Raw genomic sequence first — 22540 nt, 5'->3', positions numbered from 1 at the left:
CTTAGGTAGGTTAAACCGTTGTCTGTGTAGGTAAGAACACTTGATTTTTCCTTTAGGATATTTTGTTATGTTACTTAAAATGCTGTTTTTATCTCTTCTCTGCTGCCTGGGAACATCTCCCTTTCAAAGCAGTGATCATGCAACAGTGAGAGATGAAAGGTGATGTTAGAGGCTGGAGAGTCAGAACAAAGCTGGGCTTTCTCACAGGTCCACAGTGGCATCATTATTTTTGTACATACTGTCTTGATAAGTTCTAGGCTCTGTGCAGCTGTGTATTTTTCAGCTTCGTTACTATCAAAAGTTGTTTATTGGCTCTTCTCAGAAATGCAGTTATTTAGGGAAAAGACTTTGAATTCACAGTCATTTCTGGATTTCAGAAGGTGTTGCTGCTCAGACCTGTGCTTTCTTTTGTCTGTGCAGCAGGACTTTTATACCAGCTGGTCTTTTGCAAACCTGGTGGTGCTTTGGGGGTGCTGGGACACCCAGGCTGTGTCCGTGTCTCTCCTCTCTCTGCTTCAAGCCCAGGGTCATCTTCTCAGACTCTTTTTTTTCTTTATCACCCATCCACCTGCACCCAGAGGACTGGCAAAGGTGTGGTCTGATATGCTCTAGAACCACAAATTTGATTTCCTAAATCAGGTTTAGAGGGAAAAAAAGGGAACTGGAAACTGAGCTGAAGTAAAGTTAGCAGTTTGCAAGTCTTGGCTTTCTACTACCAAATTGCTTCTGAGCAGCACTAGCATACCTTTCTGTAAAAGTAAGGAATACTTAATATCTGTTCTCTTCTGAAGCTGCCATTTAAGCACAGAAACAATGCCTTTGGTTCATTTTTTATCCTAAACCAGCCAACTTTGTTGGGTTATTATTTTTAATGAATCATCTGGTTCATTTGGTCTATGCTTTTGCTGATAATGAAACAGTTGTTTCCTAGTGAAACACTCTCTAATGTGTGCAGATGATTGTTTCCATTATTCTTTACATCAAAGCAGTTAAAATATTTGTTTAGTGGACTTCTATGGTTAAACACATATCAAAAGCTAGACCAGCCTTTTACATAATCATTTATAAAGAAGCAGCAGCCCATGTGAAATCTCCCTGGCCCAGTGCTGGTAGGAAGGTTTTAAGTATCCCGAGATCTTGTGGGTACTAAGCTTTGTGCTGGTTCTGGTGTTACCTGGGTGCCAGGTAAGCACCCAGACCTCCCTTCCTACAGAGGGCTTTGACCAAGTGAGGTGTTAAGTAGCTTCTGAAGGCATTTCTTTGGTCAGTGTGAACTTCCTACCCTCTCACTGCTCAGCATGTGGATTGCATTGGATGAGTTGCAATTGGCATTTACATCATCATCTCATTGGCTATTGACTAGAAAATGGTTTCTTCCTAAAGAAAAAAAAAAAGGAGGGAAATATTTTTTCTGTTTGCACTTGGAATAAGAAGGGTGTGAAGTATAAACTCTCCCAGGTTGCATGCTAGGAGTAGGTATCTCCGTGGCTTTATCAGTACCCAGGGAAAGGTTCTCTATTCAAACAGGCTGCAGCAAACAGAGACAATAACTCTCAGCCTTTTTGCCAGCAGTGGGAAGTGTGGGTTGGCCTCAGAAATTAGCTTTAATAAAAGGCACTCCTCACTTCTTGCTTTGTGCTTTTTCTCCTTTAATAAATATAAACTCGCTGGCAGTAACCCGGGTGCAGGAGAAGATGTGGGCTGAGGGAAGGGCCGCGCACGGAGCCTTTCATCAGAGGATATCAAAGTGCTCCACTGAACCTGGAGGGAGCTGGCAGTGCTTCTTCTGACAGCTGGGGCAGCACTGAGGGAAGAGCTGCTCCCAAGGTAAAGCAAACTGGTTAAGGAGCAGCAAATTCTTTCATCAACTCACATGAGCCTTTTCGTCCACCTGTTTCCCCCAGATAATTGAAATTGAGCCTGGTAGTGCATGACCTCATCCTTTACACAGTGGCAGTAAGGTGACATTTTTAGGTAGGGACTTTTTGGTTTTTTGGTGTTGCCTTATGGTGGGAAATCCTAGTAGTTGTGGAAGTGATGGAGTGTCACAAGGCATTTCAGCCGTAACCTGGAATTTGTTCAGGAAATTAGCCACAACTGTCCTACCTTCTTTACTATCCACTTAAATTATTCCAGAGCTGGGAATCTGCTCCTGTGAGAGCTGACAGTGCACCTTTTGTAAAGGACAATTTCAGTGATTTGCTCCCATTCTCTCCAAGTTAAATCTTTTAGTACAGCAGTAGGAATTGGTACTCTAGCTCCATAACTGCCTTACTTGCTGGCATAATAATTATCTTTTTTATTTATGCATCAGATCTTTAAAGAAAACTATCTGGAGCTCTAATTCTAGAGCTGGGCATGCCCCTTTTTAATATTAATATGATCTCATAGTGCTAGAATGAAAGGAAGAGAGATTTATTTCTCCACCCTGTAGGAAAACTGGTTGAAACAATTTGCACATCACAGAAGGTGCTCGCTGGCAGATCTGGGCTGGGACTCCAGCCTGATGCCGTCTGATCCCGCGTGGCTCTGCTGCTGCCCCAGTGCCAGGGAAGCACTGCTGAACCATCCAGAGCCTGCACCCCTCTCCTCCTCCTCCTCCTCTGCCCCAGAAACTGCAGTCCGGTTTGCACAGCTTTTTCACTGGGTTTTCCCTCTACTGGGAGAAATCACTGACCTTGGCAAGCAAGCTCTGACAATGGCCATTGCTGTCAACGCTTAAAAAAGAGGAAGCCAAAAAATTCTTAAATATACTCAAATATTCTTGCTTCCGTTAGAAGGGACGGGGAGGTTGCGCAATCACTTCCATCTTCTGGGGAGGAAAAGGCTGAATTTGGTACTTCCCTTGTCAGAACTTCTCATCTTGGCAGGCGTTCCTAAAAACTATGAAGGCTCTGCCTTGTGACTCTGCAGATGGTAGGGCAGCACCCTGGACCTGGATAGCTGGGAGGCAGGGCTGAATCCAGCCCGAGGGCTGGCAGATAAGGAGCAGAAGTAGGCAGTCTTCAAGGAGCAGCAGGGAGCATAACCCTGTACATCTCAGCTTGGCAGGGAGCTGATTAATACCATTGCCTCTTGCTGTGCAGGTGTCAGCTGGTGTGAGAACAGGAGGTGTGTCTGTGCAAGGCAGAATGGTTTCACCAGGGCACGGCTGGAGATGCAGTCCCACCTTTGGGCCCCAGCCTGGGTCACCTTCCCCTGGCCTGAGGGGCTTTGGGTCCCAGTGCTCCCAGCTGCCCTTGGCTCCTGCCAGCACTGCAGGGGGAGCCCTTCCCGAGGCTGGCATTCCCAGTGACACGAATGTATTGTGTGAAGGCTGATGTAACCTGCTCCATCAGCACCTTTCCCAGGTACCTGTACGCAAGATGGGCCCTTTCCATGCGGAGGTGCAGGGCTTTGATGTGGCCGTGTTCAGCCAGGCTGAACCAAACCCAGATTCAGCAGGTTCAATTAGCTGTAGGTAGAGCAAAGCTCAGAGTGCTAAGGGGAACCATTTCATTTCTGTTTCATTTCATTTCTTGTCTGCTTAAATGGCAGCTCAGGAAGCACACGTTTTTCAATGCTTAGATGAAGATCCAAAGAACAAACTTACACTAGCAGTGGAAACTTCTCCTGACTAAACAGAACGTATCTTCCCTGAGTAGTAGAAGTGTGAACTGGCAAAGTAGGATTTCCACAAAAATAAATGTGCCTTGGCATTCTAAGAGGGAAGCCCTAAAGTTCACATTTCTATTTATTTTCATGGCAATGGAAACCACTTCATGGACCAGCCCCCAGCCTGGTGATGGATCTGGGCTTTGGGGGACTGTTCTTGTATTACAGTCACCAGTGTAAGTTTTGGAGTTACCACTGAGGTAGGAGGATTAATTAAACATACCATTATGGCAATTGTGTAGAATTTTCTGACTGCCCCCTGTACAACTTGCATGATTCTAATTTTCTAACGCCATGGGATAGTGATGAAGTGAGGAAAATCCATGGGGAGAAGCAGGGTATGTGTGGAGGAGCTCTGCAGTAGCAAAACCTCTGCATGGAACACAGGAAAGGCTGGAAGTAAATACAGGAACCCTGAGCTCAGGGCTTTGACATGTTTTGAAGCTTGAGGAACCCAGGTTTTGCTTTCACTGAGTCTTCAGAGACCTAAACAGCTTTGTGACTACATGTACACATTGTTAAATGATTAAGTCTGTAACTAGAAATGGCCTCAGTAGGTTTTCAAGAAGCCTGACAACCATTGTTCTTAGAAATAGCAAATGCCCTGTTTTAATTATTTTTTGATTAATAGAAGGCAGACTCTTAGAAATCCCTATAAATTCAGGTATGTTTGAGCCCTTTGGAAGAGGGGCTCAAGTTTCTGTATCCTTGAATTTGAGACCCATGTGAACAGTAGACAGCAGGAAGATGGTTAATTCAACATTAAAAGTATGGGAAAGCAGTCAGGGAATAGCCCAGCTTTGCCCTTTGGAGGCAGGTGGAAGATTCCATTATCTTTAAGTAGCTTTTTTGGACATGATGTGTTTGCTTTATTGCAGATTTAGAAGTCAGGGAACAAAGGGAAATAAATTCTCATGGGATTTGTTTGATGAGGAATTATTGAAGTGGTCAGCTGAAGCTAATGGTGTTGACTTCTCCTTCAGGAGGCAGTAAACTAAACAGGCTCCAGTACCTGCCCTGTGAGGTGTGTGAGTGTGAAGAGTAAAAGCAGCACTCAGCCAAAGTAGAGTAGCCACGATGGAAATCTTCTCAAGTGAGTTTAAAAATAAAAAGTAACACTAATTAGGTTTTATCAGTTTTTTTTTGACAGCTGTAAAAAAAGTACAGAAGAAAGTATTTCTCACTCTCAGGTTTTGTTAGCGTTCAGTGTATTCATATCGCAGCAATCTGTATATAAAATACCTGTTTATTATTACAAACAAATACAGGTGCAAAGGCCTAGCCTTGCAGCAGGTTGGTTTAACTGTTTTTCAATGAACTTGTTACACAGTTAATTGTTCCTTCAGCTTTGCAGTAGCCCCTTAGCAGAACAGTTTTGCAGCTTCATCAGAACATGGTAAAACCAGAGCAGACCCTGAGCCAGCCAGCCCCTGCCCATAGGTGGGAGGGGCAGCTTTAGTTCAGCATTCAAAGCCATCGTGTTGAATACTTTCAGAGTTTATTTTATGCTTTACAAAGCACTTTTTGCCCATTAGAAATCAGCATCATCTATGGATCCCTTCCCATCCAGGTCAGCACTTTGGATCTTGCCTAGCTACTTAGATTTGGTTCCTATCTGGGGGCAGCTCATTGGCCTGTGCAGGGTAAACTCGTTGCACAGGTGCAGCCACAGCACCCTCTCAGAGCACCGAGGGACATTGGCTAAGAGGCAGTGAGAACAAGGGACATGCTGCTTTCAGACCTCCTCTGTGCCACCGGGAGCCAGAGGGGAACGTGTCATCATCTAACAAAAAACTGACTCCACCAAAGGCAGGGGCAGGGCCTGCAAACCTCCAGCAGCACCTGCCCCTGCTTTTGCACAACTGACTGGCCGGGAGCGCCTCCAAGCTCAATAATCTCCACGCTCTTTATGTTTTCATACAAAAAATTTAATAAATATTACTTTTCAAGATTTATTGCCAGGAACAACACATCAAAGATGCATTTTCATATAACACTAATATCACAATACAAGGTATCTTCATGATCTCAATGGTTAACCACTGAGATGACTATGTTTATAAGCCTTTTGATCTTAAACATCGTAATAGCACTTTGATTTCCTCACTTGTTAAGGCGGGCAGTGTAATCTATGGCAAACCTACACAGTGATCTTACTGGACATTCTACTGTTCAAGTATTCAACAACTAGCTTATTAGAATACTCCCTAAATGCAGTAGATTACAAAAAAAGTCAAATCTACAAGTGGTTCAGTATTACATATTCATGGTGAGAAAAAAATAATTAGAATTTACAAAATAAGATTGCTGTGTTTCCAACTTCACACGCTAATTTGATATTTTTAATTACATGCAACCACTCACATTTCATCTACATAAAGTAATAGCTCAGTTTTGTTCCCTTAAACTGCTTCTTAGCAGATTATCTGCCTGTCACTCGGTTTTCAAGTCTAAAGCAGCAAAAAAAATTTTCTAGTCTAATTCTCTAAACTGCCTCAGTCAGTACTTACAAATAGTCTTAAAGTGATACTATGGAAGGTGTTTCAAACGTTTGACATTGTACAAAAACCAGCATCAAGGCATGAAAGCCCATCCTATTAAAAATAAACTATTTTAGAACACCTTAGTTTTGGCATATAGGCAACATGTAACAAGAAAATAAATTCAAAATAGAGAAGCCACGAGCTTACAATGCTATCAAAAACCTTCAACTCTAAACACATACATATAAATAAAAAGGAATGATATTTTAAGGCTCTTGATTATTAAGTTAATAAATCAAATATACACAGTGATTAATAAAAAAAGAATTATTTACATATCTATACAAACTTCTATTTTTGACACATTTTCCTCTTTAAATTCTTCATTTACCAGCAACTGCTGACAAGTTCCCCCCACCCGCCCCCAACAAAAATACAATAAAAAAATAAATAATAAACTTATTTTTGATAGTTGCTGTGGTTCCGAGCTGCAAAGGCACTTTCAAATACAGAACTAGTTGTACGTCACCATAAAACCAATATACAAAAAACTCAAATTCAATAAATATAAATAAAATGTATTATTCTAAAGAAACTGTATAAATTGGAACATCTGGCAGAAAAAAAAAAAAGAACACTAAGGAAGAGTAATAAGGCTATGTAATACCTTATGGAACGTTTCTGTGATGCATCAGCTGCAGCTGAATTTACAGGAGGGCACTTTTGACTAGTTTTGCATAGATGTGAAATGCAGCACTTGGTATTCCAGCCAACCACAGCAACTATCATTGCCAGTGTAAGCCAGCTTGTCCAAACTTAAATTAACACAGGGATTCTAAGTAAATAATAGCCTTAGACTCAAATATTACACAACAGTTTAAGAACTACAAGCTCTTGAGTGCCTTTATAATGATACTCAAAGGCCCTGCATGGCAGCACCCCACCGTCTGCTATACGATGTACTCCATCCGATTTAGGCTTTGTGCACTTTCCAAGTCTCTGTTGTCCTGTTTATTTGTCCAGTTTGGGTGTTTTGTAGGGGTGCTGTTGGGGGGCTTTTCATCTCTGTCTACCAAAGTGTAGGCTGGCTGCTTGGCAAATCGGGCCTTCTGCTGGTGCTTGTCCATGTCATCCTCCTCCACCTCGGAGTTGTGTGTCCTTATTTTTGCGATTTTAGAGTTTTTGTTTTCGTAGTCTTTAATGGGGACAGTATTTGCTCCATGTTTCTCAATGGGGTTTTTGATCTGGTTCAGCTGCTCCCTGACATTGTTGGTGGTGTTGTCGTCAGAGGCCGTGTGGGTGTGGCTGCTCTGCTTCCGGCGCTTTCGGATGCACCAGTAAAACACGGTGACCAGGCAACAGATCCAGGCTACTGTCAGCACCGAGCTCAGCAAGGGCACCAGGAAATCTGCAAGAGACAGGAGACAGTTAGTCCTGCTGCAGACCACGGGGGACACTTTGGGATGTCTCACAGAAAACAAATCTCTGTTCTTATGCCTTGTTACTTCCCACATTTCTCCATGAGGAGCGTGGAAGGGTAGCAGCCCTTTTGCGAGGTTTAACAAACTTCTGGCAAGTTTCTTTAGGGTTTTTAGCAATGAAAAGACCTTGTGTGCCAAGCCTCCCCATTGTTCCTGATGAACAGGGGCTTGCTAGGAGTGTCCAAAGGGAGGACAGGCTCTGCCCCTGGCAGGGGCCCTGCAGGAGCTGGGGCCAAGGAGCAGCTCACCTGTTTTGCTCTTGGCCGGCCGCCGCTGCACCCTGACCTCGGCGACAGCAGCGATCAGCGTGTTGTTCCCGTCGCGCTTACTGACCAGGTCAATGATCTTATCTGTGATGTCTTTGATGGGGTTTTCATCCTCCCCAATGTCTTCTGCAGACTGCAGGAGGAGGCACACAGTTAACACCAAGCACCACATCAGATGCACGGGGGAACCTGCTATTTATAAACCTGCACAGGCAGTGAAGGCTCTTGCTACTGTTCATCTATAACAAACAGAATCAAAGCAAAATGGCCTGCTGTCTGCAGAAACTAACGACTCTGAATTCTTGTCCTCATCCTTAAAAAGACCAAAAACCCCCCAAAAGCAAAAGTGTAACAGAGAAATGTTTTACTCCCCCTATTACAAGTGCCCCCAGATGGCAGCTTTCAGGTACACACATGTAACCAGAATTCCTTTCCTGTTCTTAAAGGGTATCAGGATGGAAACTAAACCACAAGAAGTGCTGACAAAGCCAGGAATTAATATTTTTATGAAATCCATATGTTGCACACATATCCAAGCAATTAACTACTAAGACATTTAAAAATATTCCAGGAATACTTACAATAGCAACATGGATTTCATTATTTGCCAAGTGGGAAGGTTCACAGGTAATATAGATGGAATATTCAACAGAAACATTCTTCAGAATATTCAGATTCCTCAATTCACTGCAAACATGCTCTGTGGTAAGGCCCTGGAGGATACAAAAAGATGTTGGCTTTTTTTAAATACATATGCAGACGAACACACAGATATAAGATTTGTTTGGGTTTTGGTTTTTTTTTGCCCTGAAGTAAGAGTTCTCAGGGGAAAAGGAGGTGGAATTCCCTCCAACATAGCTTTTTTTTCTTCTCTAATCATAAAAGCATTTAGGCTTCAAGGCTATATTAATCCTTCTCTGCTTTTTGTTTTCTTTGCTAATGAGGCAGAGTCAGCTTGTGCTGCAGTTTTCCCTATGGAAAACATCACTCCATGCTCTGGGAATGAGTCTGTGTGTGCCACAGCCCAGCGAGCTGCTGTTACTCACCGGGGCCATCATTTCTTTGTTAAAGGTGAAGGTGATGTTGGCACAGTTGTCCTGGTAGTAGGAGTCCGAGTTGCACTTGTTCCTCACAGGCTGCTGGTTGGAGGGCCAGCACTCCCCCACGGCGGCACACGGGCGGGTGAAGCAGTGGTCATCCCGCACAGGGACACAGGCGTGGCCAGCGGGGCACTCGCCGGGGCCCTTGCTGTGCAGCACACAGGGCCGAGGGCCACACCAAACCTAGGGAGGATGAATACTGTGAGAATCCACTGGCTAGGGGACAGAGCGTGCTGTAAGCCAAACCACAGCACAGCTGTACCTTAGAACAGGTGACTTTTCCATTCAGACACTGACAGGTATTGCAGTCGTCATCCCACTTAGTCCCATCTGGCATGACTCGAGCACTGGTAATGCAAGGCCTTCCTGTAACTGAGGAGAGATTGAACAGAATTATAAGCTAAAAACAGGAAACAAACGCCTTTTCCAAGTTCATTTAAACTTAACTTCCCACTGAATGCTTCTTCAATAAGGAGTGCTTCCCACTGCTTCTTCAATAATGATACTTGCTTTAAAAAACAACAGACAGTGCGCCCCAAAACCAACCCCATACAACCACAAACCCACCAATGTGCAATTATACAGCTCTTGCCACAAGTGCTAGGATCAGCTTTGGCATCTGGAATACCTTCTTGGCATGCTGGACCACTGCGACCCGGGGGGCAAATGCAACGGTACCCGTTAATTTCATCCACACATGTGGCTCCAAAGGCACAGGGCGAGGACTGGCATTCGTTGATATCTGTGATGGGAAGGAGAGGCAACAGAACAGTTACTCCATAGTATGCTTTTGCTTTGTCAGGAAAAAAGCAAACATGGGATAGAATTGCCTACTGGAGCTTTATGTTCATTTTCTAGTGTCTACTGGGACATGGATTCCTGCTTGCAGCACCAGTATAACATCAGAAAAGTCCTTTGACGTTTCTGCTGTGTGGCACTAACAAAGATCAAAACCTGACCCCTGTGGCTACTCGAGCTTTGCAGGGCAAGGACACATTCCTTCCTACACAGACACACTTCCTCTCCTCTCCTCTGATGTGCTCCAGTTTTGTCCCCCACTAGATTCTTCAGTTGATGGCAATGTTAAACCCTTCCCAGCTCTATTGCTGCTGTGAGACTTCTGTTCCATGGCTGTTAATAAAAAAAGTGTCCTGCTACCTGTAATTATTATTAAATTACAGGGAAGCGCATACATCACCTCAGGGCTTGGAGGTGGATTATTAATTGACAAGGTTTTTGGCTGGCACACTTTCATCTCAAGCAGAAGTCTGGGCCACACAAACACAAGGAAAGGCTGTCCCAAAGGGCATTTTGCCCACTCGGCTGAACCAAGAAGTTTCAGCTGCAGCTGAAAGACTTTAAATTTCTTTCATTTTCAGTGTGATTCCTGCCTTCTCCAATCTGCTACAGATCCAGGTACGGACAGAGACGACACAAGACACCTATCACTCATCTGATCTACTACTTAACTCAATTAAGATGATTGTCTTGCAACAAGATTCGAGCGAGACAAGAAGTGAGGCAGAGAGCCATGGGAACACTCACTGATCCTGCAGTCGGGCCCGGCGAAGCCTGGAGCACACTCACAGCGGTACCAGTTCTCTCCATCCACGCAAGTGCCACTGTTGTAACTGTGGACAATTACCACAGACATTAAAAACTGCCACAGATAAAAGGAACCCAGAATTCTAAAGCAAAAAAAGAGCAAAGGATAAACATAACAAACTTACCAAGGATGAGGACTGCAGTCATTTGTGTCTGCAAAGCAAAGACAGACGGAATTAAACATGTAGACTTTGGCTAATACAGCTCTACTGGCAGTAAAGAATGATCAAACTTCCCCTAATGCCCAAGTTATACTTAGCTCAACTTTTACAAAAATATGCTGAAACTCTCTACTAAATTGATTCCAGGCTTGTACCACAAAATTTGTTAACTACATTGTGGAACACATGTATGCAGGAAGAGATCCTTGTAAAGAATCTAATGGGGGGGGCGTGGAAAGTGGAAGCAGATAGAGCTGCCCGTAGAAAAAGAATGCAGGAGAAAACAAGACAACATCTGTCTCCACTTAGCTCATTTGCAACTTTCTCATGCCCAGGTCAAGGCTGTATCACATAAAGTCATTAAAAAGAAAGATTCAGGTGATGCTAAAGCCTACATCAAACAAGCTTTCCCTTCTGGATTCAATCTTGACTCCAAGGGCGACAGGATGAGCTCATGTTCTCATCATGCAACACTCTGGAAGAGTTCAAGCAGAGCTGACTTACTCTGGGTGCACGTGGGTCCTTCCCAGCCCTCCTTGCAGACACAAGTGAAGGAGTCCCCGCTGACCACACAGGTACCACCGTTGTGACAGGGGTTTGGCAGGCAGCTGCTGTTCCTCGCTGTAACACAAACAACATTTGCCGCTCAGTTGTTAGAAAGCCCTCAAAAGCGTGAGCCAAGAGGAACAGCTGAGGTCAGAGCTGCAGCGCTGCATCTGCTTCCTGGCGATTGTGCAGGCTATTTACCTATGTTACAAGTGGCTCCTTCCCATCCTGCAGGACACATGCACTTGAAAGTGTCCCCCTCGTCGTAGCACGTCCCCCCGTTGTTGCACGTCGCCTCATCGCACTGGCTGTCACCTGTGGAAAACCCAAACTGTCCTTAATGCTGGTGCTCCCTTAGGGCAACGAGTTCAAGCAGCCTATCAGAGCACGTCTGGGATGTTTTGGAAATGCTGAACTTACGGGAGTGGCAAGTTTTTCCTTTCCACCCATTTTTACATTCACAGAAGAAGTCGTTGACCAAGTCTCGGCAAGTTCCACCATTGTGGCAAGGGTTTTTACTGCAGTCATTAATATCTGGATATGTTAAGGAGAGAAAACAGGCTCAGTAGTGTTTACAGAACTGACAAACACAATACTTCAAAGGAGCATAACCCACCCCTAATTTTGGCCTGTGTTTCAATTGTGGATTAAATGTCTAAGTCAGTATTTTAAAGTTTTAAGCACTGTCACATAGGTGAAGAGTGTTTCACCCCAGTCCTCCAGTTTGTTTTCATTTTGTTTGTAATCTTGTTTCAGTGAAAAGGTCTATTACATAAACTACGCTGTTAGTCAGGGGAAGGGAGTAGAGCACTCAACTCCTCTCCTGTTCCTGAGATTGACAAAATGCAAGTATGATATGCAGACAGGCCATAAAGTGGCATCTACTAATGCAAAGGGTTTCTTCCTGGAAGTTATCCAAAGAATAGAGCAGGAAACTCAACAGTGAGAGAGCCAGGCCCTAATCCCAGTCCAGCTTTATAACTTGGGCTTAGTTCCAATACAAAAGACCGGGACTTGGTGGGAGGACCTGGTCCTCTGTGGCCTTTGAAGCAGAGTTTATTGACACAGGTCACTGTCATCTTGACAGTACCAGCCATTCCTTCCCAATGTTTTCCCAAGAGATCTTTCTGTGTGCTGAAGCATGGATAACTTACTCGTTTCACAATATGTTCCTTCCCATCCATCGCTACAAATACATTTGTAGGAGTTGATGCCATCAATGCAAGTGCCACCATTTTTACAGGGGTTGCTTTCACAGTCATTGATATCTGCAACAGTTGGAAGAAAGAAGAGGATTAAAAAAACAGGGGAAAAAATAGTCAAACTAGAAGTACAGTTACTAGGAATCATTATCTTACTGCAGACTGTTTGGTGCTACTTCCATTTCTAATAATACCCTTTGGAAAGGAAGGGTTATAAGCAAGATGACAAATGAGTAAAAAACTGGCCAAGGTTATGAACTTGTCACTATTAAAAACAAAAAATTCAGGAGTCCTTAAGATCCACATTAAACCCCACTACTAACTCCCTCAGACCTTGTATACATAAGGTTTTCAACAACATACAATTCAAGGCCAGAGGGGTCATGGCTGTGAACCTTCCCCAAGGCCTAGCAAATTCCACTCTGCCTCGCCCAAGAGGGATATGAAAACCTGCAGCAGTTCCAAGGTTCACTGAATTACAATGAAGAAAAGGGGTCTGGGAGGGAAGGAAGGAATCTTTTCCCAGTAAGAGTGGGGGACAGTAAAACAGATTCTCTTTTTTGCTCTTACTCTCATGACAGTAGGTGCCAGTGAATCCTTTGTTGCATTCACAGGTGAATTTTCCACCCGCCTGGCTCTTGCACTTCCCGTGAGGACCACAAACATTGGAAGAGATGTAGCGAACACCTTCGGGTGTGCTGTTGGAAGCCACTGCCACAGTGCAGCTGTCAATTACTGCAGGAAAGCAGAGACCAGCATGAGAATTACCCCTGCAACCCGATTCCTCAAGAGCAACATTTTCACTTCCAGCCACAGATGTTTAGAAGACACTCGTGCCATTGAGTCATTTAGGTTGGAAAAGACCTTTAAGATCATTGAGTGAAACCATAAACATATGACTACAAATATGTTTGCTGCTTTAAAATAACATTGGACTCTGCCAACTGTGCATAAAATAATCACAGCATCTTATCTGATGATTGCTGGAACACATCCACAGCCTGGAATAAATGCATCAGGCTTTTTGCTACCTGTGCTTTCTGTCCACATGGACATAATGCTGTCTATAATAGCTGATACTTAAAAGTATCACTCATCTTTTCACACGGAGAGAGGCCTAAGGCAGAGGGCAAAATTCAGCCTCTTATAGCAGAGCTACTCCAGCGACTCCCCTGCTGGAGCTGCGTCAGGGCCCCAGCGAGGGCAGGGCAGAAACCATTGGCAGCCACGGCCCTTCACCCCCAAAACAACACAGACCTTCACACGGAGTGGTGCGGCAGTGATCCTTCAGGTGGGAGCAGTTCTTCCCTTCATAATCCTCGGGGCAGTTACAGAAATAGTCCATGGCAAGATTGAAGCACTGGGCACCGTTCTGGCACGGATTTGGCTCGCAATAATCTATGTCCAGCTGTAAGTAGTGCACAGAGAGGGAAGGGAAATGGGAAGGGGGGAGAAAGGGAGCGAGGGAAAACTGAGTGAAAGAGGTTTATCATGGCTTTCCCTCACCACGACAGGCTGACATTGTGGAATCTGACCTTTTTATCTGCTGCCTCAAAGAATCATTCATAGCACACAGAGTTTAGTCCCACTCGCCACTATTCCGGCAGACAACTCTCGATATTAAACTGCCAAAGTTAATAGTGAGAGCTCCACAAAGCCTGACGTGCAAACTCTGCAGTCTGCTTAACAAAGAGAATCCTCCACAGCCTGTCAGGGGTTTGTTGGTTTCTTCTCCCGCCCCAATATATATTAATCAAGCAGTTTCTTGGCAGACTGACAGCGATATCAAGTACAACTTTATACTATGCTTCACTGGATGCAAGGCATTCCGCGCTCAGAGCCGGAGTGTCGGAACAAACGGCACTGGCTGAGGGCCTGCCTTTCACCCGGCCTTCTTACCTGACAGAGGTTTCCTGAGAAACCAGCGGGACACAGACATTGGAATCCATTGATTTCATCCTGGCAGTGACCCCCATTCATGCAAGGGTTACTTGCACATTCATTGATGTCTTTCTCACAGTGATCTCCTGCATAGCCAGGTGAACAGATACACCGATAACCATTAACCAAGTCCTGGGAAAGAACAAAAAAATGTTTCAGAGTTAATGTTGTTCCTCCCTTGATATATTCTTATTAAGAAAAATAATTTTTTAAAAGTTAAAAAAAATCATCTCAATGTCCAAAATATTTAGAGGGGAAAAAAACAAACACACACACAGACCACCCAGTCCCAGGCAGGATACATTAATCCACACGTTGAAGGGAAGTGCCTACATTTCCAGTAGATAGTTTGCACAACCACCAGCTTGTTCACTGGTGACACTGGCAGTGAAAATGAGTCATTTACTGAAGTTATATTTTTTTGCCCTTACTGTTTTACAGACATATCTCAACATGCTGTAGCATGACATAGGCCCTTCCCCAACTTAAAGACATGACCATTTGTATCAGCTATTTGCTATTTTCCAAACTTTTTGTGCTTAGGCTCAAATGTTTCAGTTACCGTTGCAAGTCTTGGGGAAACCAAGGTAAAACAAGAACAGCTTACCCGACAGGATCCTCCATTCTGACATTGTCCACGACAGTCGTTAATATCTGCAATAAAATTAGCACGGTTAGAAGGCAAAAATATATTTACACTAGATAGAGAGTTCAGGTCTCTGTAAAACTGCAGCTAGATAAACTTTTTGTCAAGTTTCCTGCATGCCTTCCTTGAGATAAGGTTATTATAATGGGTGGGAAACCTTTTGCGATTCTTCTAGGAGAGGCAGTAAAACTTCACATCATTGTTTTAGTCCCTTTATCAGAATATAGCTATGGTACAGGCTAATGACTTTGATAAAATTGTGTATTTTCATTCGGCACCAACTACTCCCTTTCTAAAAACATCAACTGCTGGGGCTCTGCCCAGTGTTTAAATTGAGCTCAGAACTCAGGGGCACATATGCCCAAAGAGCTGTCTGTTAATAAACCCAAGGGTATGGACACTTACTTATATCACAGTTGTGGCCAGACCAGCCAGTAATGCAGTCACAGTAGTAGCTGCCGATCAGGTTCCTGCAGGAGTTGGCATTGACACAGGGCTTGCCCTCACATTCATTGGCATCTGGAAAACCAAGGGGAACATTCAGGGGGGAAGGGAGAAGCCCGCACCCCAGCAATAACCAGCAGTTCCTCCAGAGCTAAGAGGAACTTGCAGCATACAGCCGGGATTAGCGTGACTTGAAGGAACAAAAGTCAATCATCATCAGCCTCTGAAGGCTCTTTCAGTTTCTCTGCAATTAGAACATACAGGCTACGCTAATTATTTCACAATTACCCAGCCATCATTAAGAGCAACTTGCCCCCACACACACATCTCAGCTGAGCATTCTGAAGGAGGAATGCTGCAGCCTGGTCACTGGGATGAGTGTGTTGTGTAAAGAATGCAGCCAGCTCACTCTCCGTGAGATCATCCCCATTCTGGAACCCAGCTGGGAGCTCCTGGATCTGGAGGAGTTGACATGGTTGAGGAGATACAGAAACTTTCTCACAGGGCTAAGGGAGAGAAGCACATGTGGGGGCGGGACTGAGAGGCACAACACGCAGCCTCCCCACTTCAGGGCAGTTCTGGTTTGAAGGATGTCTCTGTTAACTATTTCCTTCAAGTGCCAGCATGCAGAAGCAAGGTGATGGAAGCCACACTGCTCTTGGACACTGACCTAGACCTCAGTCTTGCAAACAGACACTGAATGTCTTCAATGTGCCAAAGTACACCCACAGGCTTCAGAAACATGACTGTGAGTAATGCAGGACTGCGATGCCTTTTGCATTTATCTTTTCCAGCTCTGGAACAACACTGGATAAAGAGAAAGCAGTTCTTACCTAGCTGGCACGTTTTGCCAGTCCACTGAGGTGGGCAGATACACTTAAATCCATCAACTAGATCTTGGCAAGTTCCTCCATGACCACAGGGATTTGGAGAACAATCATCAATATCTGTAATGCAGAATAAGGAGAGGCTTAGCTCCACTACCAGATTGGCAATGGCAATAACTGACAAGTCTGACAAATGGTTGCTGCTACTCAGGTTTTCCCTGAGGAACAGAAGAACAACAGGACTTCTGCTTGGAATTTACAGGTTATCTCTGATTTCAGCAAAAGCCTCATTTAAGGAGAGGAGTAATGTGAAAAGGGGGTTCAAAGCACTGGGGGAAAAGTTTACCCCTGTGGCCTTTTTGCAAATGGAAGTCCTATTTGGATCCAGCAAGTCCCTCAAAGCAGCATTTCTAACAACATGCCAGAATGCTACAAAAATCCAGCATTCCACTTCTTTCAGGAAGCCTTGGGCTATTCCTTCCCCAGTAGCTGACAAAAGCCTTGGTACAAGCAAAGGGGAAGAGAGTGCACAGGGGTGTAAATGGCTGCTGGAAGCAATGTTCAGGCTGGGAAAGGTTAAGTAGTCTGCCCTGGGTTATGAGGGATTAGAAAGACTGATCAAAACCAGCAAACCGGCACATTTTGAATAAACACTGAAAAGGACTCACTGTCAGTGCAGGTTGGTCCAGCCCAGCCAGGAGCACACACACATTCAAATCCCGAGGATGTCTCAAGGCAGCTTCCCCCATTGTGACAAGGGTCGGAGAGGCAGGCGTGCTCCGCTGCACAGGGACAGAAGGACATCAGGGCAGAGGCTACAGCAATGCCACCACAAGCCACCCTGCTCCCTCCACACGCTTCTGCTCTGGACACACCATCAGCACCCTTGCTGCACCGTGCTCCTGCAAGAGCCAGGAATTTCCTGGCTGGCAGAAAGTCTCGTTCCAGCTAAGCTCACCAGCACACCGACTGGCACCTGCTGGGGCCACAGCCACACAGGGTGGCTCGCAGTGACCTCCCCAGTGAGCAGAAGGCTGATGTCCTTGTCATGACAAAGCATGAAAACAGGAAAGGTTGCATCTTTGTACCCAGCCCTGGCTGGGTACGCTACAAATTGAGTTTTCCTCCATCTCACACAGCGCATCTAAAACCAGCCACCAAAAGCTGGCAAGAATTAACTGTCAGGTGGCACTTAATCTCAGCAGCTCCATCCAACACTTACCAATTTCACAGTTCTGTCCTGAGTAGCCCTCAGGGCAGGAACATTGGTATTTGTCAGGGCCAGTGTTGCTGCAGGTGCCACCATTCAAGCAGGGCGGGTGGGTTCCACAGTAGTTCAGATCTGCAGGAGGGGAGGAGCGTTAAAGCCTGGCCGGAAGGTCACAGGAACATCCCCACGTGCTTTGTTCTGCTCTCCCAGAGCCTTGACAGAGTGCATGCCCACAGAGGAGCGGGACAGGACAGGGACAAGCTAAGGACAGATGCTAACCATGCTGAACAGCAGCGGGATAAGGGCAGGAGCTGAGGGCCAGCACGCTGCCAGCACATTTCAGCAGCTCACTGAGCCCCACGTGCACAGTCTGCCAGCGCTGACATCCCAGTGTGACACGGCCCTCTGGCATTAGCATACCTTTGTCACAGAGCTGGCCACCCCAGTTGGTTTCACAGAGGCACTGCCATGGTTCAATGCAAGTGCCATGGACACATCCCGGGTGTGGAATGCACTTGTCACAGTACTGGCCTTGCCATCCATACTGACACCTTCAGTAAAAGAGCAAAAAAAAAGGGAAAAAAAATCAGAACAGGGAAACAAACCCAAACCCATCATAGCTGCTGTGTGTAGGTATGAGTGTGCAGCTCCAAAGTTTGAAGAAAGGCTGGGAAGTGGGGGAGAAGGGCAGGATGAGGGGAGGGGAGAAGCTATTCAAGGATTGTTTGATGGTTTCTTGTAAACAAACATTTTGGTAGTTTTGCCAAGGTCTCTGTAGCCGGCCTCCTGACAAAAGAATAACTGTTCTGAGAAAACCAGCATGAGGCCATTCAGCACAATAACACTCTTTTGCAGCCTCATATAAACGTGGCAGAGAGGGTGGGTGTGCACTACAAATCAATCTCTGGACTTTGACAGGGTGCTTTATAAATTGAGGGGGGAAGAAAAAGTCAGTGGAAACAATAGTTATCCAGAGATCCTCATGAATACAAGGTTCCAGGCGTTTCAGCCACGCTGGGTTTGCAGGAAGACAAACAAAGCCATAACCAGCAACTGAGCCCTTGGCAAGGCAGTAGCAAAACACGAGGAGTTCCCTGCTCTATCAGAAGGCACCCTTATTCTGAATGGAGAGACACACAGGGCCAGCATGCACTGGGCCACAGTCAGGGATGAAGAAAGCACGGCAGGGTTTTACACGTGCTCAGAGATCGGCTCTCAGTGTGCTTCTGAGTTTGATTTGTGCTAATAACCTCTTTGCTGGGAACAACTAAATCATGTCCAATTCTGAGAAACACTGATGTCTGGAGAATTTACTACTATTTGAATTCTTTATTGTCACCATCAATGAGCTACCTGAATTCTCTACTTAAAAGGAAGATGTTCTTTTAAAGTAAAGCCCCCTTAAGGGAAAGCTTATTTTGGCTTTCATTTAGTTCTCACTAGCAAGACAGACCAAGGATCCTTCATATTAAAGTGAATCTATAGATAGGAACAAGCAAAACAAGTTGAAAATGAAAAGCAAAGGCTTTTTGAGGTACTGTATTTCATTAACAGGCCCTGAGAGTAATTGATCAGCAGCAATTATGCACTAAGCTGTCACTAAATTATGAAAACAAACCTCAGCTCTACAGAAGTCAGCTAAGCTTTCTATTTGTAAAACCCCCCACCATTCTTCTGCTGGTAATTTCTTCTCATGGGAAAAAGCCAGAAGGATCTATCCAATGGATAATCACACACAGCCAGTGGTAAGTCCGACTTCCCTTCTAAAAATCTCAGGTGACAAACTGCATCCTAATTAACTTTTTTTCTTTAATAGCTATCACAATAACAGCCTTTTCAAAGTCAGTGGGAAATTCTTATTAGTGTGTGTGTTAAAAAAAGCCAGTCAGTGCAAAGAACATGAAAAAATCCCAGATAAGGCAGAACAGCCTCCCTCAAGTACCTCTTGGAAAATCCTCCTGTACAGGGCATATACTGAGAATGCACAAAGATCAAAATTTAGGACCAGACCCTTTTAATTTGTGTTGCATACCAAGCAACTTGCCTGTGAGCTTGCACACAAGCCAAACTAAGGGACCTCACCTGCAAAAGCGTGTATCCAAACTGAGGATTGATTTTACTCCCATCAAATCTAAGTGGTGGTGGGTTTTGTTTTCTTTAGAACAAGTGTAAAGAAAGCAAAATACTTTAAAAACCCCACACCACACAGGAAAAAAAAAATCATGAGCTTTAGAGCCAAAGGTACTACTTCAAACATCAGCTTCAAAGCATAACAAACAAAATTGGATAAGGCTATGGGCATTTAGAGAAAAAAAAAAGCAGCATATCAATTCCAGAGAACGATTCACAGTACTAACCCAGGTTTAATAATATGCATGCAGCAGTTTCTCATGAGAAATTTAAAGTTAACTTTCCTTGTATAGTGATTCATGAGTAAAAAATGGTTTAGTTGGCCGGCTGCATTGAAGAAAGTGACTGGCAGCAAAAGGGAAAAGGATATTTTAAGAACGTTTGCAAGTTGTCTGTTGTACCAGAACACAGAGCAGTTTCTGCTCGGATGTTATTTTTAAACCCTGTTGCATTTGTAGCATACAGGCTATATGACTCATCAAAACTTAAAAGAAAATAAAATCTTGTTTCTGTGTTCACTTTAAAGATAGTGGTCTAACTTGGCAAGCAGAAGTTATCTGAAAGCACCAGAAGGACAGCATTGTTTCAAGACTATGCAAATCAAGTGTGGGAAAGTTGCACCTTAAGTAAATAAGAGCACTAGTGCATGTCTGGGCAGTGAGTGGGAGGCAACAGACTTAGAAAGAGAAAGGGAAGAAAAAAAATCTGGAAACAAAGCCTGTTGTTCTGACTAGGAGACAGCAACCCCTACAAGGCATGTTTATTCTGATGACAGCAGCACAAATCACTGGTAGCCCTGACTGATATGCTCCTCTTGCCATCTGCCCCCCCCCACACTTCCTACTACTTGTTAGGCTTTTTTTTAATTAAAAAAGATTTAGATTTGGTGCTCTGGGGGTTAACCAGCTTATATCAGTGCTGCTGAACATTAAAATCACAGGACAAGTGACAGCAGTTCATCCCCTGGCTGGACTTTCACTTTGCCACCGCTCTGTGAGGATGAGAGGTTACTTCCCACCTCACTTTCAGATGGTTCCTTGGTAGTTTTGTTTTGTTTTGTTTTGAAGCATGAATTACAGAAGCAGAGAAAATGAATGAGCCACTACAGGTGTTTAGGCTGAATTCTTACAGAATAATCTGTCAGACACTCCAGATCCAGTTCCTGTAGGAACTCTAGTCCACTTCATGCAAAGGTTTCCAGCAACACATAATCCACCAATATGCTTGTTAGGCAGAAAAATTACTTTCTATTCCTTCAAACTTCTGAGTCTTATTCAGGAATACCCAAACTTCACTTTTAACCCTTCCTACACAGGATCAATATGAATATTTTTGTAACCTCAGAAGCTCTCAGTTGTAAACAGAAATGATAAAGGGTTACATGCAGCAACTTGGAACCTGCCTGTTGATAAAGAATACCCACATTTAATATCCACTACCCCTCTAAGGGACAAGACTTCCCTGTGCTGTAAATATGTGCTGCATATTTTAAAGCATTCCAGATATTTAATTGTTGAGTTATGGATAAAATCTGCTTTCCATTGTCTCCTTGCCAGGACAGAAGGGACTTCAAAGCACGGCAACAAAATTCGGCATTCATCAGAGCCCACTGACAAGATTTCATCCCAGCCATTAACCTCTCAGCACTCGGAGCCAGGCTCACAATGGGAAAGGAACCCAGAGATTTAACTAATCCCATTCTAAAGAATGCTTGACTTTTGCCTACTGATGGAAGAAACCAGGGGGTGGGAAGGAAGGAGGGGGAAACACTGAAAGGGAGATGAAGAGAGAAAAGCCACACTGTACTTCAAGCTTGGAATTGAAAAAAAACCGATTAATCAGGCTGTTGGAAAAAACATAGCCACCAAACATTTGCACTATTAATGCAGAAACAATTAGTTAGTGCTCATTAGGCAGCATTCATGCGATTTATCCCATAGCCCCCTCTCCCTCAGTGCCACCACTTCACAAACCAAAAGCTTCTTAAAATTATCAGTGCATTAAAAGCCTGCTCCCCCCCTTATTCTGGGCAAGTCAGCATGAATAATGTGTCTTGCTCAAAACCACAACTTCCAAAACGCCCTCCCTCCCCAGTCCTATTGTGTTTAGCATCACTTGTTTAATTAGTTGGGGAGGGGTGGGGGGAAAGCAAGGAGGGATAGGAAGCACTTACCTGCACTCTCCTGGAATTGTGCAAGAACCATGCTTGGGGCTACATCCCTGACGACAAATAGCTGTTAAAACAACAAAAAAGAAGAGTATCAGCACACTGCCCGCTTCCGACACCTCCACACTCGTGGGAACGTTTTAATCTCTAACCAGCACTGTAATCCTGCTGAATCCAAGCTTTTAACCAGTATCTCCTATCAAGTCTACTGGAAGGAAAACCAAGGTAGGTGTCTCCCTGGGATAGGAAATCTACAGCTTTTCCTTTCTATAGGAAATCTGTTCCTCTGACTTTGCAGAGGGATCACTCCTAGTACTGTTCAAAGAGCGGTTTTCATGTGGGAGAAACCATTGTGCCTTGCAGAGCTCAGGTCACTTGGAGTCTACAGGTTTTTCTTCTCTCTCTTTTGCAGGTGATCTGGACCATTCTCCCTGGCTTTACACCTAATTCAAAGTAGCTTTTAACTACTCTGGATTTAGTTCTGGCTGTATCTCTGAACAGACAGGATATCAAGATGAGCAACAATTCAAATTGCAGGTAAACTCAGTCATTAAGAGAAGCTGGTAGTCTGTTACTAAGTCCTGCTTGCTCCTTCCCCAATTACCTAGGTAGCAGCCATTCCCTAGTAAACATGTTGAACATGATCTCAGGTGGAACAAACAAGCCTGGGACTTTTC

General features: G+C 44.4%; 2 protein-coding genes across 3 annotated transcripts in view; one reads left to right on the top strand and one right to left on the bottom strand.

Annotated features, from left to right (window-relative positions):
• The window catches only part of SLX4IP (SLX4 interacting protein), an 85486-nt gene extending 71542 nt beyond the window's left edge, over nucleotides 1-13944 (top strand). The window contains exon 11 of one of the 2 annotated variants that reach the window (XR_004060567.1): nucleotides 13113-13944. The gene's annotated coding sequence lies outside the window, so the exon portion shown is untranslated. The remainder of the gene's footprint in view (nucleotides 1-13112) is intronic. The other variant, XR_004060566.1, reaches the window with a different exon arrangement.
• JAG1 (jagged canonical Notch ligand 1) overlaps nucleotides 5970-22540 on the bottom strand; it is a 34555-nt gene continuing 17984 nt past the window's right edge. The window contains exons 5-26 of the mRNA XM_030944329.1: nucleotides 21870-21930; nucleotides 17987-18117; nucleotides 17579-17698; nucleotides 17025-17138; nucleotides 16363-16476; nucleotides 15491-15604; nucleotides 15047-15093; nucleotides 14398-14571; nucleotides 13756-13906; nucleotides 13069-13233; nucleotides 12451-12564; nucleotides 11717-11830; nucleotides 11498-11611; nucleotides 11255-11371; nucleotides 10715-10742; nucleotides 10530-10615; nucleotides 9613-9726; nucleotides 9247-9356; nucleotides 8931-9167; nucleotides 8466-8597; nucleotides 7867-8017; nucleotides 5970-7545 (exon numbers count right to left, since the gene is read on the bottom strand). Of these exons, the coding sequence (XP_030800189.1) occupies nucleotides 7088-7545; nucleotides 7867-8017; nucleotides 8466-8597; nucleotides 8931-9167; nucleotides 9247-9356; nucleotides 9613-9726; nucleotides 10530-10615; nucleotides 10715-10742; nucleotides 11255-11371; nucleotides 11498-11611; nucleotides 11717-11830; nucleotides 12451-12564; nucleotides 13069-13233; nucleotides 13756-13906; nucleotides 14398-14571; nucleotides 15047-15093; nucleotides 15491-15604; nucleotides 16363-16476; nucleotides 17025-17138; nucleotides 17579-17698; nucleotides 17987-18117; nucleotides 21870-21930 (2966 nt within the window). The 3' untranslated portion in view covers nucleotides 5970-7087. The remainder of the gene's footprint in view (nucleotides 7546-7866; nucleotides 8018-8465; nucleotides 8598-8930; nucleotides 9168-9246; nucleotides 9357-9612; nucleotides 9727-10529; nucleotides 10616-10714; nucleotides 10743-11254; nucleotides 11372-11497; nucleotides 11612-11716; nucleotides 11831-12450; nucleotides 12565-13068; nucleotides 13234-13755; nucleotides 13907-14397; nucleotides 14572-15046; nucleotides 15094-15490; nucleotides 15605-16362; nucleotides 16477-17024; nucleotides 17139-17578; nucleotides 17699-17986; nucleotides 18118-21869; nucleotides 21931-22540) is intronic.

This window comes from Camarhynchus parvulus, chromosome 3 (assembly GCF_901933205.1).
Source record: "Camarhynchus parvulus chromosome 3, STF_HiC, whole genome shotgun sequence".
NCBI classification, from domain to species: domain Eukaryota; kingdom Metazoa; phylum Chordata; class Aves; order Passeriformes; family Thraupidae; genus Camarhynchus; species Camarhynchus parvulus.
Note: the sequence above shows the minus strand (reverse complement) of the source record. Positions and strands in the feature narration are given on the sequence as shown.